This window comes from Melospiza melodia, chromosome 18 (assembly GCF_035770615.1).
Source record: "Melospiza melodia melodia isolate bMelMel2 chromosome 18, bMelMel2.pri, whole genome shotgun sequence".
NCBI classification, from domain to species: domain Eukaryota; kingdom Metazoa; phylum Chordata; class Aves; order Passeriformes; family Passerellidae; genus Melospiza; species Melospiza melodia.
In genome coordinates this window covers 2,274,222-2,293,270 of record NC_086211.1, presented here as the reverse complement: position 1 = coordinate 2,293,270, position 19,049 = coordinate 2,274,222, and the positions used below count along the sequence as shown (strand labels likewise).

At 55.0% G+C, this 19,049-nt stretch overlaps 1 protein-coding gene across 1 annotated transcript; it reads left to right on the top strand.

Moving 5' to 3' along the window:
• Positions 1 to 1,090: 1,090 nt before the first annotated feature.
• ALKBH5 (alkB homolog 5, RNA demethylase) lies at positions 1,091 to 17,535 on the top strand. Its single transcript, XM_063171641.1, has 4 exons — positions 1,091 to 1,830; positions 7,608 to 7,688; positions 11,837 to 11,992; positions 13,582 to 17,535. Exons 1-4 carry the CDS (start codon positions 1,109 to 1,111, stop codon positions 13,763 to 13,765), a joined length of 1,143 nt encoding a protein of 380 aa, XP_063027711.1. The 5' UTR covers positions 1,091 to 1,108; the 3' UTR covers positions 13,766 to 17,535.
• The last annotated feature ends 1,514 nt before the right edge of the window (positions 17,536 to 19,049 follow it).

Genomic DNA, 19,049 nt, shown 5'->3' with positions numbered 1-19,049 from the left:
TGTTGTTCTGGGGTTTTATACACGCCCGGCAGCCCGGCATGACTCGGTGTCCGTGGTTTTGTGTTGCGCTCGCTGCCGCACGGGGGATGCTGCCCCCCGTGTCTGATTCCCTATCGATTCCCACCATGTGTTTCCCCATCCCGGTGCCTCAGTTTTCCCCACCGATCTCCGTGTCCGTTTCCCCATGCCGGTGCCTCAGTTTCCCCTCCATCCCGCCCGTGCCTCAGTTTCCCCGTGCCCCCCTCCTTCAGTCACTCCCGCCCGCCTGTCGCGCTCGCCGCGTCCGCCAGAGGGCGCCTGTGCCGCGCGCCCGCCGCCACCTCCGCGCCCCGCCCTCCCCGCCGCCGCCGCGCGCGCGCGCTCCAGCCGCCCAATCAGCCGCCGGCCCGCGGCGCTCGCGGCCGCCTCCCGACCAATCAGCGCCGCGCGGGGCGGAGCGGGGCGGGGCCGCCGCTGCCGGTTAACGGCGCCGGTGGGCGCGCGCGGGGGCGGGGCCGGGTCGCGCGTTCTGTCCGTACGTGCGCGGGAGGGGCGGGGCCGGGGGCGGTGGCGGCGCGTGCGCGGCGGGGCGGGGCGGCCCCGCGGCGATCCGGGATGTCGGGCCGGCTCCTGGTGACGTAGCGGGAAGGGCCGCGCCAGACCCCCGCCCGCCGCCGTCCCCCGGCACGGCACGGGACCCCCCACGCCTCCTCCGGTTGTCCCCCGCCATGGGCAGAGCCGCGGCGGTGGGAACGGGCAGGGAGTCCGGGGCCGCCGCTGGGAATGTGCCAGGCCCTGCCGCCGCGTGAGCACCGGCACCGGCAGCGTTGTCCGCGCCCGCCCCGGGCCGAGCCGTGAGTGTGGCGTCCGCCGGGCCGCCCCTGCCCCGCGAGGGAGGGAGAGGGCGGGAGCTCCGTGCGCCGGGAGCGGGGTCCCATCTCCCGAGAAGCGGGGCCGGCGGGAGAGGGTCTGGCGCGGTACCGGGATCCCGTGCTCACCTCCCCGTCCTGCGGGGCTCTCTCTCCCGGCAGGGCGGCGGGTGCCATGAGCAGCAGCTGCGCGTCCCCCGCCGCCGCCCGCCGCCGCCTGCAGCGCCGGGATCGATAGAGGCGGGGGCTGCGGACGCGCCATGGCCGGCAGCGGCTACACGGACCTGCGGGAGAAGCTCAAGTCCATGATGCCCTACCGGGACGGCCACAAAGGCGGCGGCGGCGGCGGCCTCCCGCGGGAGCCCCCCGAGCCGCCGTACGAGCGCAAGCGGCGGCACCAGGAGGACTCCGGCTCCGAGCCCAGCGACTACGAGGAGCAGAAGGAGGAGGAGGAAGCTCGGAAAGTGAAGAGCGGCATCCGCCAGCTTCGCCTCTTCAGCGCCGAGGAGTGCGCCAAGATCGAGGCGCGCATCGAGGACGTGGTGTCCCGGGCGGAGAAGGGGCTCTACAAGGAGCACACGGTGGACCGGGCGCCGCTGCGGAACAAGTATTTTTTCGGGGAAGGTTACACGTACGGGTCTCAGCTGCAGCGGCGGGGCCCCGGGCAGGAGCGCCTGTACCCGCGGGGGGAGGTGGACGCCATCCCCGAGTGGGTGCACGACCTGGTGATCAGGAAGCTGGTGGAGCACCGGGTGATCCCCGAGGGCTTTGTGAACAGTGCCGTCATCAACGACTACCAGCCGGGGGGCTGCATTGTCTCCCACGTGGACCCCATCCATATCTTTGAGAGGCCCATCGTCTCCGTGTCCTTCTTCAGCGACTCGGCGCTCTGCTTCGGGTGTAAATTCCAGTTCAAGCCCATCCGGGTGTCGGAGCCCGTTCTGTTCCTGCCCGTCAAGAGGGGGAGCGTCACGGTGCTCAGGTAACTCGCCCGCGTTGCCGAGGCCCCGGTTGTGTAACGCGGATCACGAGGCGCTCGGATGCGCGCCCCGACGGCGCCTCGGGCTCCATCTCCTCCTTCTGCCGGTGCTCGGGGGCTCGCTGTGCTGCAAGGGGTGAAAAAGCGATTTTGGCAGGTGGTCCTGCCGTTGTTGTGGGTGAGGATTTGGGTGGGTGCTCTCTCCATGGAGCTTGAGGCGAATGCTGGTGGGAGCAGAGCTGAGCTGGCCACTGAGTTCCTGTAAATGGTTAAAGTAACACGTTGAGACACAAAATGGATCCTTTGCCCAAGAGTGGTCAGAGCGGAGCAGCTGTAGGGACAGGGCTCCTGGGTCTATTCTTAGCTCGGCCGGTGCTGCTCTGACCTGACCTTAACCGTGGAGAGGAGGTGTGAATGGCCTCGTCCTCCCAGTCTGTAAACTGGGAGTGCTGAGCCCTCCCCTGCGCTGTGACGATGGGGAGAGCAGAGTGCAGAGCCCCGCGTGATTGTCACTTGGAAGTGCAGCGGGTCACGGGCACAGGAAGGGACTTGGTGTGCGTTGAGGAAGAGCCCTGGAAGGTGGAATGACCTGCCCAAGGTCACGCAGTTGGCCGGCAGCGAGGCTGGGGTTGGCACCGGGGAATGCCTGCTTGCTAATGCCACAGCTGCCCACACAGGTGAGGGGACAGGGCTGGAGCACCGGGATCCCGCTGTCTCCAGCTCCTGGGGAGGGCAGCTGGAAGCCTGGCATCGGTGCTGCCGGTCCCTTGTGTCCCTGAAGGTCAGAGTGCTCCCTGCCAGCAGCAGGGATCGCCAGGGCTGTGCCAGCAGTGCCACCAGCTGTATCCTCCTTTGCGGGGTGGCTTTTTTGGGCTGGTGAAGGTCCAGGCCGGTTTTCCGGGCTCCCAGGCCGTAATACAATCCCTTGCTTTGGCTTGTAAATTGATCGCTGCAGGGTTCGGGAAGGAATTTTTCCCCCCACAAACACACGGCCTCCTTGACTGGTGCATCAATAATAAATGCCGAGATCTCGCGTCGCTTTTATCTCGGAAAAGCTGCACAAACATTAACTAATCCTTGCCGTACCCCGGTGTTAGGTAACTTGTGTGGATTAGCCAGGGATGAGGGAGGCTGCAGAGGGAGGCGGGAATGGTGCTGAGGACATTTTCTCATTCCTGGTGGTTTGACAGGGCTCGGGGGCAGAGGTCGGGGTGATTTTGTGAAATGGGACCCAAGGGGACCCATCCTGCTCTGTATCTTTTTACTGCAGAGTGAGCTCCATCCCCAGGGATGGACTGCTGGGTGTGAGGCAGCTGCTCTGCTCCCTGACTTCTCTGAGATACCAGGAGGGAAACTTTCTACCCCAATTTTCGTGCTCCTGATGCAGGCCCCTCTGCTGTCTTTCCTCGTCAGGCCTGGATAAATAGTTGTCCTTCTTTTTACAGCCAGAGGCCTTCTGTTTTTTAAGGACAGAGAGAGTTTTATCCTGCTTGGAAGCATTCTGGCAGAGCTGCTAATGCAGGGTCAGCCTCAAGTCTTGCAGTCAAAGCCTCTTGAAAAACTCTGGAGGAGGATCTGCAGTGGAGGATGGTGGGAGGAAAGAGAGATGCTTGCTCTGCTCCAGGACCAGAGAATGATGTTTTCTTATTCCAGACCCTTCCTCTTCCTTCTCAAAACTGCTGGGAAGAGGCTGCTGCCTCAGGGCTCATGGAATTGGAGTGAGGTGTCTCCCAGGGGTGTTTGGGTTGTTGGCAGTGTCACTCAGGTGCTGTAATCAGTTTGTTAATGTAGCTAAAGGAATCCTACAAACAACATGAAGATATCTTGATATCTTTTCCCTCCAAATCCAAGGGCTGCTTTCTGCGCCACCCACTGCATCTTGATCAGGGTCAGATGTTCCTCCTTCCAGCAAGTAATAGACTTTAAAACAGGGATTATTTCAAATTTGATGCAGCAGTTAGCAGGTACTTTACACTCACTTATGGGAGATTCTGCCAGAGTGACTGTTGTGTGTTGACAGGGTCCCGTCTGGGATCAATTCCTTGTCTCACAGCAGATCCCCTGCTCTCCCATCTCCCCCCGGCAGTCAGGAGGAGCAGGAGAGGTGCAGAGCGTGCTCAGGGGTGTGGCACCAAATCCAGCCCTTGGTCGTGACTGAGTCAACTCCCCAAACTTGGCATTTTCTCATCTGGGTAAACAGCTGCTGGAGGCAGTTACCCTGGAGATGGGCAACGGGCACAGATAGAGGTGGCATGCCTGTAATGTCTGGGATTCAGATCCTGCTGGGTCAGTGGCTGCAGCCTTTCCAGGGAAGCCTTGTGGAAGTCCTGAGGATCTAAAGGAAGCTGTCATGTTCCTGGAATCCTCTTTGACCCCACAGCACTCTCACACTGGCCCCAGATTGCCTCTGTCATGTTCCTGCTCCTAATTTCACAGCTGCTGACCCAGTAGGGATTTTGCAGAGGCGCTTTCCCCATTTCCCTCCCTATATTTTGTTTGCCTGCCCTGAAGCAGGATGTGGTGTTTGCCAACACTGAACCTGCCTCAGACTGCTTGGAAAGCGTTCAGCCCTCAAATGACAGGTGAGGTGGAACAGGATTCACGTGGCTGGGCTGTGCCCCTCTGCCAGAAGGCAAAGGCTGAGAGGCTGAGCCACCCCATGACCTGTAATGAGCCCTTTTTCCTTTCACATCTGCCGGGAAGATTTGCTCTTGTAGGTTCTGTGATCTAGAAGATGACCTTTTCCAGTCCCCTCTTTTCCCACAGCCCTGGGGAGCAGGAGCTCCTGCAGGTTTGTCCCAGTGGCAGCCAGGCCAGCAGGAAGCATCAGCTCAGTGTGTGCTGCTGGATCCCAGTCCTGTGACCCATCAGCTCCCTGGGGAGGGGCTGCTGAGCTCACCACCTTTGTGGGTTTTTCTTATTTTAACAACAATTTGGTGAGCATCAATCAATAGAAGCAGTGGCAGGGGGATGGAGGAATTTGCCTTTTCATCTGTGCTTTGAGAATGCTTGGGAAAAAGGAAAGGAACAGGGGGTGTGTGGAGCCACCTGGGCTGGGGGGCTCCAGGTGGATCCCTGCCCTGCAGCTGCTGTCACAGGAGGCAGATCTCAGCACTGAAATGCCAGGGATGTTGTCTGAGCATTGGGAAGAGTGCAGCTGCAGCTGGAGGGACGAAAGGCACAGGTAGCATTTCCCAAGTTCCCAGAGCTGGTGCCTTACAGGCTTCCCTCCCTCAGCTGGAGAGTGCTCTGGGTCGTCTCCTGGCAGTTTGTAATGCAGGGGAGTGCTGTGGAGTGTGTCCCTCCTGTTGTCTCCAGGCGTGCCTGATGGAAGCGCAGTCAGAGCAGGTTGGAGTCGCTGGAGGATGAAGCTCCTTCCTTCCTTCCTTCCCAGCTGGAGGGATCTCTGTGCAGCTGTCTGCTCCAAAATAGCCTGATCCCTCAGAGCAGGCTCTGCTGCAGAGGAAGTTCCACGTGTGCCAGTGGTGATGAGGCAGAGATTTGTTCAAGCTTTTCTTGTTGGAGTCTGTAGAACTTCAAGGCTTCCTTTCTGGTGATGTTTGCACAGAAATATCCACTTTTATCACTGTGTGAATCAGTTCTGGCTCAGCAGAGGCTCTTCCAGGTGGGAAAAAGACTCAGGGGAGAGTTGGGGGTGTAAGGTTTGACAGGTTAGTGTGGAATTGGGGGCTGGTTTTGGGGTGGTGTGAGGAAAACAGCACTTCCCCCTGTGCTTCTGGAAAACACTCTGGGATGGAGATGGCACACTCAGGTGTTCTTGTGGGCAGGGATTTATGATTTTCCTTTCCAGGTTGTTCTGAGTTTCTTCTCTGGGCAAGAAATGTGTGTGTAGACCCTTGATATCATTATGGGTGTTTTTCTTCAGGGTCTGCCCCTTCACCCATCCTCAGGGCGTGCAGGGCTGGGCAGTGGGTGAGAAGTTCATGCTGGCACAGGGCAGCACGAATATGACACAACCAAATAATCCTTTCATTTCCCTGCCTGTGCAGAGGCACTCCATCACTACATATGGTATAGTGCGGAGTTTTCCACACCAGTTTGGCACTGGGGCAGACTGGTGTGTTCCCCTTATGGTCTCAGACCAACCTGGTGGGGCTGTTGTTTGATCTCTGGTAGTGATCTGAAATTGTGTTCTTGCCTGGAGAAGGAGTGAAAAGGGGTGTTCAGGCTGACACCTTGTGGGTCTGGAAGCAGGTCTGGAAGGAGACCTTTCCCTGGTGCTCAGGGTGATGCTGAGGATGCTGAGGTGAATGCTAACGTGGGTGATATTCATGAATTCACTGGAGCTTGACACAGAGATTCCAGGAACATAATGGAGCATCATCACGAGCCCCTTGTCGTGTTCTGCAATGCCTGGAGCACGGTGGGGATGGACACCACCCCTGCTTCAGCTGGTCAGGCCTTGGTCTTGTAGCTGTCCTTGCAGAGCAGTAAATCTGTGTGTGAGGAGGTGTTTCTGGGTGAGTGGGTGGCTTATCTAACCAGATCAAGGAAACCCGGTCCTGTCCCCAGAGAAGACTTGTGTGTGTGAGCTCTGTTCTCTGCTCAGGGTGTCCTGAATAACCTGCCAGCCCCTGACCCTGGCCTGGAAAAGCCTTGTGGGGACACTGGGCATGCTGATTTCTGCTTCAGGCTGGGTGTGCAGGCTTGAGCAGCCTTCACCCGAGGTGTTGCTGCCCTTGCTGGGTGTTGCAGCCCTTGCTGGGTGTTTCAGGAAGCTCTGGAGGTGTTCAGCCTCTCCTTAGCCCGTGCTGGGCTGCAGAGGGCTCTCGGTGAGCTGACGCTCTCCAAGCGGCAGGCAGAGGGCAGCCCCACCGCTGGGATGTGCTGCTCACGCCCTTGCAGTGATGGGATGTGCTCCCGGCTCGGTTTGTGTGTCACAGCGGCTCTGGTGGCTGCTCTCCGTGGACACACCGGGATTTCACCTGCTCTGATTTCACCTGGAGACAAAGCAGCCATCGGGAAATGCTCCAGTGTGTGGTGGAAGCTCAGGCTGTCCTTGGCTGTGGCTTTTCTCCAGCCTGCTGAAAATGTGGAGTATCTGGAGTCATTTCACACAGTGAAATACTGCTGCTGACAACAGCCACTGCTTGAACCTGGCTTTTCCTCAGCCCAGGGAGCTGCTTCACACTGTTACAGAGGAGTGCAGCTTGGTTTGCAGGTGTGAATTTGTAGGTTACCCCATGAGTGCTGGGTTAGGGCTGGTGATGTTCTTGTGGTGGCTGAGGATGTGCCATGTGTTGGGGAGGATGATGAGCAGGAAAAGGGGGTGAGAGGCTCAGCTCTGCATGACTGCACCCCTCTGTGACTAAAACACCTCCTTGATGTGTTACATGTTTGGGTCTGGGTGTGCTGCACACCTGAGCTGTGAGAGATGGCTTTTCTCATAGACTTGTGTGAGATGATGCTTTGGAGGAATGTGCTCGTTTGCCCCCCTGTTGCTTTCTAATTTCTTCATAAATTAATTGTCTGAATCTACAGTTCTACATTTGTACATGTTTTATTCACAGTGCTGGAGCAGGTAGCAGTTTCCTCTGAAAAATTGAGTCATGAAACCCCCCAAAACCCTCTGATTGTCTTCATTCTTTCCCAATGTTTGTTCCCGCCTGCAAGTGTAGCTCCTGTGGGGATGGTGTTTGGAGGAGGAATTCCTGGTGCAAGTTAGGAAGTACTGGCCAAACTGAGTTGTTGAGGCTGGAAACCACTTTCTGCTTGTGCCTGGCATCTCCCTGATGGTGGCTTTTTGTTTCTGTTGTCAGTGGGTATGCGGCCGACGAAATCACACACTGCATTCGACCACAGGACATCAAGGAGAGGAGAGCTGTCATCATCCTCAGAAAGTAAGTGTTGAAGCCCTCCAGACAGCCAGATAAATGTGGATGTGGTGTCATGATGCTTAAACACTTGAAAACTTGCCTTGCTTGTTAATTTGCTGGCTTGATCTCACACCTTGATTAGGTGTCACTGATGCTCACTTGTGTCGTGCCGTGCCTGGCAGTGGAAGTGGCTGGAACCTGTTCCTGCAGGGTTCATCACTTCTTGGCTCTTTGTTGTAATGTCTGGGCTTGCAAGCCCTGCTGGTGCCCAGACTGGCTTTCCTTTGGCTGCCCAGCTCCAAACACCCGGGGTATCAAACTGTCTTGTTTTGGGCTGTGTGTTCAGGTGTCTGGTCATGTGAGACCCACGTGTGTGAGTTACCTGGATGGTCTTTTGAAGCTGATGCTTGTGATGAGGAATGTCCTGTGAAGCAGAGAGAGATTTCTTGGTATCATGGCTTTTGTTTCCCGGGGAGAGAGGGAGACACTGGCTTTGGAGGGAAACATATAGAGAGTTCAGTGCTCATTACAGAGCTTGTCCTTCGAGTCTGTGTTGGGAAGCCAAGCTCCATAAGCTGTTTTAGAAAGGGGCTTCCTGTTCTAGAAAAGCACTCTTGATGGCATTTCATCAATCAGTGCTTGTTCCTAAAGCTCTTAAGAAAATGAGAGACAAAGTGAACTAACCCCACCCCAAAGTTCCTCAGTAAAACCTTTTCTGCCTAGAAATGTCCTCTGTTACCAGTTCCTTCTACTAGGAGACCAAAACATGTGACTGCCACACATTGACCCTTGCTGATTGTGCCTTGAAAGGTGTTGGCAGTAGTTCTGCTGTCAAGAAACATCTTTGTAAATGAAAATACACACTTTGAGTCCTGTAAACCCAGCCAAAACCGTGGGCATTGGTGGCAGGGCTGTGGTTGTGGCCCAGGCTGGCATAAGGCTCGCAGGCAAGTGGTCTGGATCCAGACTGGATGAGCTTTTGGATGGCTTAGTTGATTTCAAAACAAGTCTGGCAACATTATGAGGATATGGCACAAAGCCAGTGGAGTGGAGTTGGACATCTGGTTAGAGAAACCCATGGAATGAAGGCAGGAAAAAACAGCAGCCCTGAGGCATTTGCCAAGCAAAATCAGCCCAGACCCAGGGAGGCAGGATGAGATGTGGCAGGAGATAGAGTGGGATGAAAGGCAGGCTGCAGCCAAAGCACCCCACAGCTGGGCATGGCCCCGTGAGGTGTGGGGTGAGGCTCTGATAAGAACTTACAGCTGTTGTGTTGGTGGTGTTGGAGCAGCCAGGGAAAAGCAGCACCAGTGCTGACAAGGAGGCATCTCCAAGCCTTGGAGCTGCTTTGGTTGGACTTTGGAAAAGAGAAGCTGCCTGTCCTAGGTTGTGGAGCAGTTTTGTGGAAAAGACAGACTCAGATGAATAAGCTAAAGCTGCCCAAACTGGTGCAGGTGTCCGGTGTACCTGTTTAAACTGGCTCTGCCTCTTGCTTTCTCCAGTCTTGGTGAGCTGAGGGTGTTGGATTGTTTCAGTCAAGCCTGGCTGCCCTCAAAGTGCATCAGGGCAAGAAGGGACCTTAAACCTCACCTCATTTTAGCCCCTGCCATGGGAAAGGACACCTTCCACTAGATAAGGCTGCTCAGAGCCCTGTCCAACCTGTGCTTCTCTGTCCAACCTGTGCTGGTGCTTCACTGCTCTCTGAGCAAAGGATTTCTTTCTAATATCCAATCTAAATCATCCCTCTAGTTTAACACTGATCCCTCTTGTCTTATGCCCGTCTCTCAACATAAAAAGTTGTTTTCTGTGTTTTTTATAAGCCCCCTTTAAGTCCTGGGAGGAGCAGTGAGGTGTCCCCCGTTGTACCCAGCTGAGCTGAAGGGACAGAGCCTGCAGCTCTGCTGGCTTTGTTTGCCCATCCACCCTGATTTCTGGGGCCTGATTTGCTTCATGTCAGAGCAGAAGTGTCTCTGCCCATCAGACAGTGAGGGGCTAACCCAACAGACAAACCAGATGAAACCACACCAGGATTTTTCTCTCGAGCAAAGCACAAACCCCCTGGGAATTATTTCTGCGTAGCCTCCGCAGCTGTGGTGAATCCATGGTGATGTTTGCCAAAGGCTGGGCTGTGATTGCTGCCAATTAGAGCTTATTAATTGCTGCTTATCCCCTGGCCAGGGCAGCCACCTCCCTGTGTCCCCTGTGTGCGCAGTGTGCCCTTTGCTGTGCCACGGTCGCTGCACCAGCGCTGTTCTCGCTCTGTGGCTGTGCCTGGAACAGGCTGTTGTGCAACCAGGAAAGCACCTCCTTCCCCTGCTGGCCTCCTCATAAAACTCCTCTTCCTCTTCTTGGTGGTGAGGATCAGCCCTGAGCTTTCAGACCAGATCAGCTGGATCGTGCCAGTTGGAGCTGGGATGTTCAGCTCTGAGTTCTGCCGGAGCCTGCTGCGTCCCAGTGAGTCTGGCTCTGCTCTGAGCATGTTCTCACTGACAGCAGCAGGAGAGCAAAGCTGTGGGAGCTGCAGGAGCAGGGGGGTTCTGCAGGATTCTCCAGAGCTGTGTGGTTACCAGGCAGGTCATAAACACTTCAGTGCTCGTTGTTTTCTGTGTTGGATCTCAGGGCTGCCGGGAGCCAGCAGGGTTTGGAAGTGCTTTGAGCCAGAGGAGGGGAGGAATGGTGCTCTTAATTTATGAGATGCTGGGAGAGGTAACGTGGGAGGTGGGTGTAGAAATGAGACCTACTCAACCGGGTCTTGAAAGCAGTTTTAGAGGCTTTTGCTGCCATTCTGCTTTCATTCTCATAAGCAGAGTTTCTCTGTTTGTAGTTATTATTATCCATTTTAGTGTCACCTCTCCTTGCACCTGGCCAGAGGGAGCATGGCTGCTGTTCCCTTGCCCTGGCAGTGTGTTGGGGGTTGGTTTGTTAGAATTGCAGCCCTGTGGTTGCTGCTGTATTTGAGAGGTATTTAAACAACCTCCCTTGTCACGGGCAGGATCTGCAAGGCCTTTGGTGTTGAGGCTGGACTGGGTCCAGCCCTGGAGCTCAGCACAGCTCAGGATGACAGCGTGGAGTAGCACAGGCTCCAACCTGGCAGCTGCCTGTGGAAGTGTTCCTTGTTTCTGGCACGCTGGGCAAACGCAGGCTGCCATGCCCAGCTTTGCCTGTGCCAGACTGGCATCACCCTGATTAGCTGAAGAGGCTCTCTCTTGGCAAGTGGATGTGCTTCCTAATGGAGGTTTAGATTGGGATTCTCCTGTGGAAACCTCCCTCAGGAGCTGGAGTTCAGCACTGGAGACCAAGTGGTGATTGTCCCCCTTCATTTTTGCTGCCTCCTCCACCTGTGCATGCCTTCAGTTCTCTTTTGGGATGAGCTCTGCTTTCTCTCCAGCACAGCTTGAGTGTGTGCAGAGCTGCTGGAAGGGATGTGTGGTGCAGCTTCTGTTTGCTACACCTTCTCCTGACTCGTACTTCAACTCTTTGCACTTTGTAGTCAAGCTGAGGAACACCTGACCCCGGGAGATCCGTGGGCAGGAGGGAGTTTCCAGGTGGAAGCAGTTATTACTGTTGCAGGTGATGATGCTTTTGCAGGGCATCTCCCAGCCAGGTGGCTTAACTGGAGCTGTGAGTTATTGCCAGGTGATTTCATGGGATTTCACAGCTGCAGCAGCTCTGCTCCTTCTCCCCGAGCTGGGGTTGCAGTGAGCTCAGCACCTTTTGCCTTCACCTCATGACTGTGTGTCCCTAAGCCAAGGCAGGATAAAGGGCAATGGTTTCAAACTGATAGAGAGTGTTTAAATTAGGTATAAGGAAAAAATCCTTTCCTGTGAGGGTGCTGAGGCCCTGGCACAGGTTGTCCAGAGAAGTTGTGGCTGCTCCATCCTTCGAAGTGTCCAAGGCCAAGGTGGACAAACCTTGGAGCAGTCTGGTCTACTGAAAGATGTCCCTGCCTGTGGCAGGGGGTTGGAAATGAGATGATCTTCAAGGTCCCTTCCAACTTTAAACCATTTTGTGATTCTGTGAAGCTTCTGTGAAGTATCCCAAAACTGCAGCTTGTTGTGCTGTGGAATGGGGTATTCCTGCCCCTCCTCCTGAGCCGTGTGGTTGGGGTGGAGGGCTCTGCTGTGATTCTGTAGAAAGACCTTGCAAATTCTCTTCTCTTTCAATATTTGCAGAACAAGACTAGATGCACCTCGATTGGAAACAAAATCCCTGAGTAGCTCTGTGTTGCCACCAGGTTATAACTCTGACCGCCTGTCGGGAAACAACCGGGACCAGATCCTGAAACCAAAGCGGTCCCATCGCAAAGCAGACCCTGATGCTGCCCACAGGTAGGATCACCTCTCCTAACAGCCGTGTTTGGGATGTTGTCTCTGGATCAGTGCATAGCTGAGGTCTCTGGCCTCAGAGCATATTTAAAACCATTCTGATTTGCACCTGCCAGGTGCTTTCTGCAATGCCCAGATCTGTTTTATCAGAATGAGCTCTTTATGCGTTCCTCCCAGACTTGTGGAGGCTGAGCTCTGGCTGTAAGCAGCTTACATTGTTTATCCTGTGAGTGGCATAATGAAGAAGCAATAGATTTGGCTGGCTTTTGATAATGCAGTCGTTCAGAACAATAGTTTCCCTGCAGCTAATCATTTTTGACCTCTATTGCCAAGCAACCTGTGCAGCTGCGTTAAACTGTATTATGAAAGCAGTCCTGGGAGGGAACGTGAGGGTTTGCTATCTGGGAAAGGTTAAGGACTTCCTGGGAAGCTTCTCAGGCCTGTTTTGATTCCAGAGCTCTGTGTGTGCATTTTTGTGTGAGAAACCAGAATTGTGGATGTTTAAGCCTGACCTTGAGGGAAGCTCCTTGCTGAGGTTTCAGACAAGCTTGAGCTCTGCAGCAAGGCTTTCCTTAAACACCTTGGTGTGAGCACACTGATGGCTCTGAGTGATGGCCAGTCTGCCAGCTGTCCTGCATATTCCAATTCCAGAGCTTCCTGAGGATCCAGATGGCATTCTCTGCACAATGGGTACAACCCAAAAGTTGACTTGGTCGCAGGGCTTGGCTGCCACGCAGTCCCAGCCCTGTTTGAACCTGTCCTGGAGGGAGGAGGGTGGGGATGGATTGTTTGTGAGCAGTGTTCATTCACCTGGATGCAGGCTGGAGAATGGAGGAGGGTCTGAGGCTGGGCTGCAGATGCAGCTTCCCTGGGTGTCCGATTAGAGGAGCGATCATGCGGGACAAATGTGCACATCCCTCTGAGCTGTTTGTCAGCCTGGTGTGACCTTATCAGGCTGTGGGGGATGGCTTGCCTAGGCTCCTGCAGCAGATGGGTGTGAAAAACATGTTTTTCTCTTTCTCTGGCCTCAGAGGCTCCAGTGTAACAGGTAATTCTCATGGATATCATAGTGGGATCTGTCAGGAACCACTCAGATAAAGTGAGTGGTGTGTGCTGCCCACCAACCCAGTCCTGCTAGAAAGTGATCAGAGGCAGCTCTGCAGAAATAACAATTGCACTGTGCTAATATTTGAGAGGACAAAGGATTTTGGAGCTGTGGTGTGATCCTGCACCATAAGGAGCTCAGCTCTGTGCTCTAAATTCTGCTGCAGTAGAGACAGACCCCTCTGCCCAAGGGATTGTTCTTGGGGCCACAAGCTGCAAGTTAAAGAGGTTGACTGGAGGTGTTCTGGTGGAGGCAATGGCCAGAGCCTTGGGAAGGGAAGGAACTGGCCCATCATAGCCAAGTTCTCAGCTCCTCTGGGGAGGTGGAACTTGGTGATTTGTTCTTTCTCTGCCAAGTGCCCAGTGCTGGGAAAGCAGTGGGAAAAGGGGCAGAGCTGTCAGGGCAGGTAACCTGCAGACAGCATCCAGGAGGAACACCTGGATCCCGTCGTGCTGTGCTCTCACTCCTGTTTTCTCCCTCTGCACAGGCCACGGATTCTAGAAATGGATAAGGAGGAGAACAGGCGTTCAGTCCTCTTACCAAAACATAGGAGACGGAGCAACTTCAGCTCTGAGAACTATTGGCGACGGTCGTACGAGTACACGGAGGACTGTGAGGATGAGGAGGAGGACGGCAGCCCCGCCAGGAAGGTTAAAATGAGGCGACACTGAGGATTGCACTTGCCAGGCTCGTGGAGCTGATGAGATTGGCCTCCAGTCTGTGAAAACTTTCTCCTCCCTCTGGCTATCTTCCATCTAGCTTCAGTTTTGGTTTTTCCTTTCAGGCTGAAGAGTAAACAGGAAGGATTTGGTTTTATGAATGGAGGAATGCTGAGACATACGTGAGGATGGAACATGTCCAGTGCACATGGTGTCCTGAGTCGTGGCTCAAGTGGGCATCTCTCCCTTAGGAAGCAGATAAAGTTATGCCAGGTTGTCTGTTGGGATTTCTTTTGAAAACACCAAAAAGTTTAACTCTTTCATTGCGCAAGATTCAAGAATTGTATTTTTGTTTTGGTGGGTTTTTTTTTTTCTTTTTTCTTTTTTTTTTTTTTTTTTTGCTTTAACACTTTTCCTTTCCAAATGTTCTAAATATGATGTTTGACCCCAGGAGCTGAAATTCCGTGGTGGGCTGGTATTCCTTGTTTCACCAAAGGGCTCCTTGGTCTTTTTTACCTGGTGGTTGTCGGGTCTGTTTTAAGGATGCCCTGCAGTAACTGGAAGTTTGAAGCTTTGCAGACCCCTCTTGCTGCGATCGATTTCAAAGGGTTTAGGACATTTTTGTTGCACTTTAGTGTTTTAAACGCCGTAGGTTTCCTTTCCAGACCCTTTTCCCAAGCCAGCATGGGCTCACAGCCCTGTGTCCCTGCGCTGCCCTCTCCAAGAAGAATGTACAAGAGCTCTGGTTTCTCAGTGCTGGTCTGGAGGAGGGAAAGGTGGCCCAGCATTGTCCTGAGATCCATATTGGAATCTCAGGGCTGCCAAGTGAGGGATCACACTGAGCACGTGCTGCTTCCCAGAGCTGGGGATAGCAAGGAGGAGTAGGAGACGCTGTGCTTGTGAGGGTTTGTGCCTTGGCACCCCCCAGAAGAGCCCCTCTCCACTGCCCCTTCCAGGTGGGGAGAGCTGAGTCGGTGCAGCATTCCCAGCACAGTGTCCCATCCTGAAGGGCTGGCTGCACTCTGATGGAGCAGGAGCTGCTGTGGCCCTGGGGGAGCTGAGCAGCTCTGTCCCCTCCGAGGCTGGCTCTGGGAGCAGGGACACTGCAGGGCTCCAGGTTGGCCCCAGTTCAGTGCATCCAGCACTGAGGTTGCCTGCTTTCTCCTGGCTTATTCCTGCCTGTGTTCCTGGGGTAGGGAGTTTTCTGGTTGCTACAGGAAATGCTGAGAAGAATCAGGCATTCAGCCCCGTGGAGTTGTGATAGAGCATCTGCCATCATCATCATCATCCTCTTCTCCCACCTGATTTGTGTTAGCCCAGACCAAAGCCTTGGTGTTTGCAAAGTTTGGGGCCCAATGCCATATTTAGAGCTGTACTTTTAAGGAAAACTTCCTCCAGTTGATTCTTTGAACCCAAGTGTTGGCAGTTGTAAGGAGTAGTCTTATTTTTAAATTTTTACTGCTTTGCCCTCCTTCCAACTGTAGTTTTTCTTAGTGTCGTGTCCCCCACACACTTCATGGTCTGCACGCTTGGCAATAAAAAGATGTAATATATTTTGAAACTTGTTTGCTGCTGTCTTGAGGGGCTCCTGGTCTAAAACACCCACCCCAGGCATTGTTCCCTGCAGTGCTGATCGAGGACATTTGTGACATCTGGGTCCCACTGTCCTTTTCCTTCCCTGCTGAGTTTCACCTGGTGTTGGGGTTCTGCTCAGGCTGGATCTTGTCACATGAGCTCAGAGGACGTTGCCATCACCTTCAGCTGGCTGTGGGGGTGTTGGTGAGGTCCCCAGTGCCTGGTTTGCCTGGTGAGAGCCCCCACTGGCTCTGTGCTGAGGCACAGCCTCTGAAGGAATGTGGCTTGTCAGTCCAGAGACCCAAAAGTTTGTGCTTCTGCCGCTTGTGAAACTTTGGAAATGCCATTTTCAGACCTCACGTAGCATTTGAAGCGATGTTCCTCACCCCACCAGCTTTCTGCTGCGAATCCAGGCCAGCTCTTGGCTACAAACCCCCTGTTCTGGGCAGCTTGGCATCCCCCTGACAACAAAACTGCACGCAGGGAGCACAGATCCCTTCTCCTCCTGGTGGCTTTGTCTTTCTGGATCCATCCTGGCCATGCCCTGTTGCTGGCTCTGCTGTGGGTGCAGATGGGGACAGAGGGCACTGCCAGAGGTCTCAGCTCTGCCCTCTCCCCTCCTGGCTCCCAGTTTTATCCCTCCCTCTCCAATATGGATCTTCTACCTTGGTGTCAGAATGAAGCTGGAGCAGCTGGCCTTTCAGAGCAGGACTTCCATGGGATGAGGAGCTGGCTGTGGACATGCTGAGCTCTTACACCTCCAGCCTGGTCCCAGCCACCACCTCATCCTGGTCCTTGTGCAGGCTGAACCATGTGCAAGATTCCTTCCCCAGCTTGTGTTGGTATTCCTGCATGTCCTGCTCGGGAGCTTCCCCCTTTTTCTTGTCCCCATCCATGCAGTGGGTCAGAGCTGGCAGCTGTGGCTGGGGGGACAGGAGCAGCTCCTCTCCAGCCACCGTCTGCTCTTGGTTTTTAACCTGACTGGTTGGGGCTTGACACCTTGGAGAGAGAGAGAGGGAGCAGGATCCCTCAGGGGAGGAGTCCCCAGCGTGCAGGAAGGGCCATCTCCCCACTTGTACAGACATTTTCTATAGACACGGATGTATATGTGTAGATAATAACATGGGTTTTTAACTCTTTTGCACTGAACAACATCAGAGTGAAACCTGGATTCGAAACTAGAAGACATTTTTCACACGGATCCAGAGGTCTGGATCCTTCCTGTTACCTGTCTGGTTGGAACTGTGGCTTGGAATTCCTGGTTTTCACTGTTGGGCTGCACGCAGGCATCAGGCCAGGCTGGGGGTGAGCAGGGAGTGGGGTGAGCTCAGATTTGGAGGCAAAACTTCTGCCCAGGCTCCTGCAGAGCCCTGACCCCGTTGGTTTGTGTGTGTCTGATCTGGCTGTGTGTGGTGCAACCCCTCCATCCACCCACAGTGTGTCCATGCTCAGCCCCACACTGGGAGCTCCATCCATGGGACAGCCCATGTGCCCAGAGCCCAGAGCAGGAGAACTGTCTTTCCTAAGGAAGGGAGGGGAAAGTGGGGTTCATCCCTGCTTTGCTGGGGTTCATCCCTGCTTTTCCACCAAGAACAGGAGGAAATTGGGGTTTGTTGCTGTTACCGTATCTCGAGAAGGTTCAGTGGTGGAATTATCCAAGCCCATGGATCAAAACAGCACCAGGACTCAAGGGGGGCCAGGGTCTAGACCCCCACCAGCAGCAAAGAGTCTTTTACCTGCCAAAAGTGTTCCCTTTTCCCTGTTGGGAGGAGAAACATTCGATTGAGAAATGTCTCTGCTCCTTTCCCTGCCCACACTTAGAAGTTCTGGCTGACTTTAATTTTTGTTTTTTAAAAGATTCTAATTTTTTTTTTGTTACCAATAAAAAATAAAAATTAAAAAAAAAATAATAATAAAAAAGAAAGTGGCAATATTTTTTTCTGTAAGCTTTTCCTAGGAAAAAGCGTGGTTTGTAACAAAGTTGTACAGTTCTGAAGTTTGAGATACGAGAAGTACTGTGTGAAACGCTGTAAATGGAGCAGAGATTATTTTATGTACAGTCTGACGTGGGGGAATCTTTTAATTCCAGTTGATTCTTAGGAAGAATTTGGTTCTTCACTGTCAGGGTTTGGAATTTCATGGTTTCATTATTATTTTTTTTTTCTTGTATAGATTGCTGCATTAATTGAATAAAAGCAGAAAGCATCTCTTGGTCTGGCTGTGTGGTACTGGGGGCTGGGATGTGCCTCAGTTCCCTGTGGCAGGAATGAGAAGTGGTTTGGGAGCAGGGAACTGGTTCTAAATAAAGGGGAGTCACCATCTCCCTGGGGACAGGGTGGCCAAACTTGGTGGCTGTGCTTCCTGTGCTGTCCTAGAAAGCAGGGACCAGGATCTCTGCCTTCCTCCAGCACCCTGGCCTTCGGCCTCGTCTGAGCTCCTGTTCCTCCTGGTGTTTCCCTCCTGCAAGAGGGAGATGATGGGGTGGGTGTGAGGTGCCAGAGGGGGCATGGATGGGATCTCCTGGTCTGTGGTCTTGCTTCTCCTCTCCTTTCTTCTTCCTTTCTTTCCTCCTCTCCCTCTCCTTCTCCCTTCTCTCTCCCATCCTCATCCTCCTCTCCATCTCTCCTCTCTTTTCTTCCTCTTCTCCATGCTCCTTCCCTCTCTTCTTCACACCTCCTTACCTCTTATGCGTTCCTCCTCCACTCTTTCCTCCCCTTTTCACTACTCCTTTCATTCTCCTTCCTCCTCCGAGTTCTTCCTTTTCTCTCTCCTCAGAGCAGGCCCACCCTGCCCGCCCTCACTCGCCGGGGCTGTGCCGGTGCTCCAGGCCCCTCCATCCATCCCCCCGTGACCCTCAGCCCATCACCGGGCCGTGTTCCCCGCTGGCCCCGGGCTGTTTTCCGCCCCGGCCCCCGCGTCAGCCCCGAGCCGATCCCCCCGGGCCGCGTTAGTCAGCAGGGAGGGGAAGCCGTGCCCTGCCCGGGCTGACTCACCCCAAAACCGGGCGCAGGGCAGGCTGCTCCCCCTCCCACCTTGCCGTGATGCCGTGGGGGGAATGGGGAACAACATTCCCGGTGCCCTGGCGGGGAGAATGAGTGGCCAGCCGGGAGTGAGGCTCGGATGGTGATTGTGGGAGCGGGCAGGATGCTGCGGGCCTGGGAGCCGGGCCGCCGCCATGTTGATGCACCCCATGGCTGTGGGGCACACCATGAGACCCGAAATCCACGACACCCCGTGTTTGTGGGGCGCTGTGACCACGGTGACCAGGCTTGGGGCATGCTCAATGTCTCTCACCATGCCCACGGGGAGGGAAGAAATCGAAAGAAGAGTATTTTAAAAACAATATAAATAAACCCAGCGCAGAGGGCGTTGAGTTGGGCGACTACACGTCCCATCGGCTGCCGCGGCGGCGCAGGCGCAGCGCGGGTGGGCGGGGCCGCGGCGCGCGGCGCGCGTTGCCGCGCGGTGATTGGCGGGCGGAGCTGTCCGTCAGGGTTCCGCCCCGCCCCCGCCGCGGCGGTGCCTGCCCGGGCTCGGCGGGCGCGCGCACCGGGACCCCGCACCGGCACCGGGGACCCCGCACGGGCACCGCGCCCCCTGCCGGCCCCGCCCCGCGCCGCGCCCCGGCCCCGCCACCGCCACCGCCACCGCCGCGCCGGGACCGGCCCCGGGACCGCCGGCCGCGCCCGCCCCGCCCGGTACCGCGCCGCCACCACCACCG

What these genes read in the sequence shown, in the direction of transcription:
- ALKBH5 (XM_063171641.1), top strand. Translation starts at nt 1,109, where the DNA reads ATGGCCGGCAGCGGCTACACGGACCTGCGGGAGAAGCTCAAGTCCATG. An exon ending in GGGAGCGTCACGGTGCTCAG is followed by an intron (nt 1,831 to 7,607) that starts GTAACTCGCCCG and finishes TTCTGTTGTCAG; the next exon opens with TGGGTATGCGGCCGACGAAA. An exon ending in GCTGTCATCATCCTCAGAAA is followed by an intron (nt 7,689 to 11,836) that starts GTAAGTGTTGAA and finishes CAATATTTGCAG; the next exon opens with AACAAGACTAGATGCACCTC.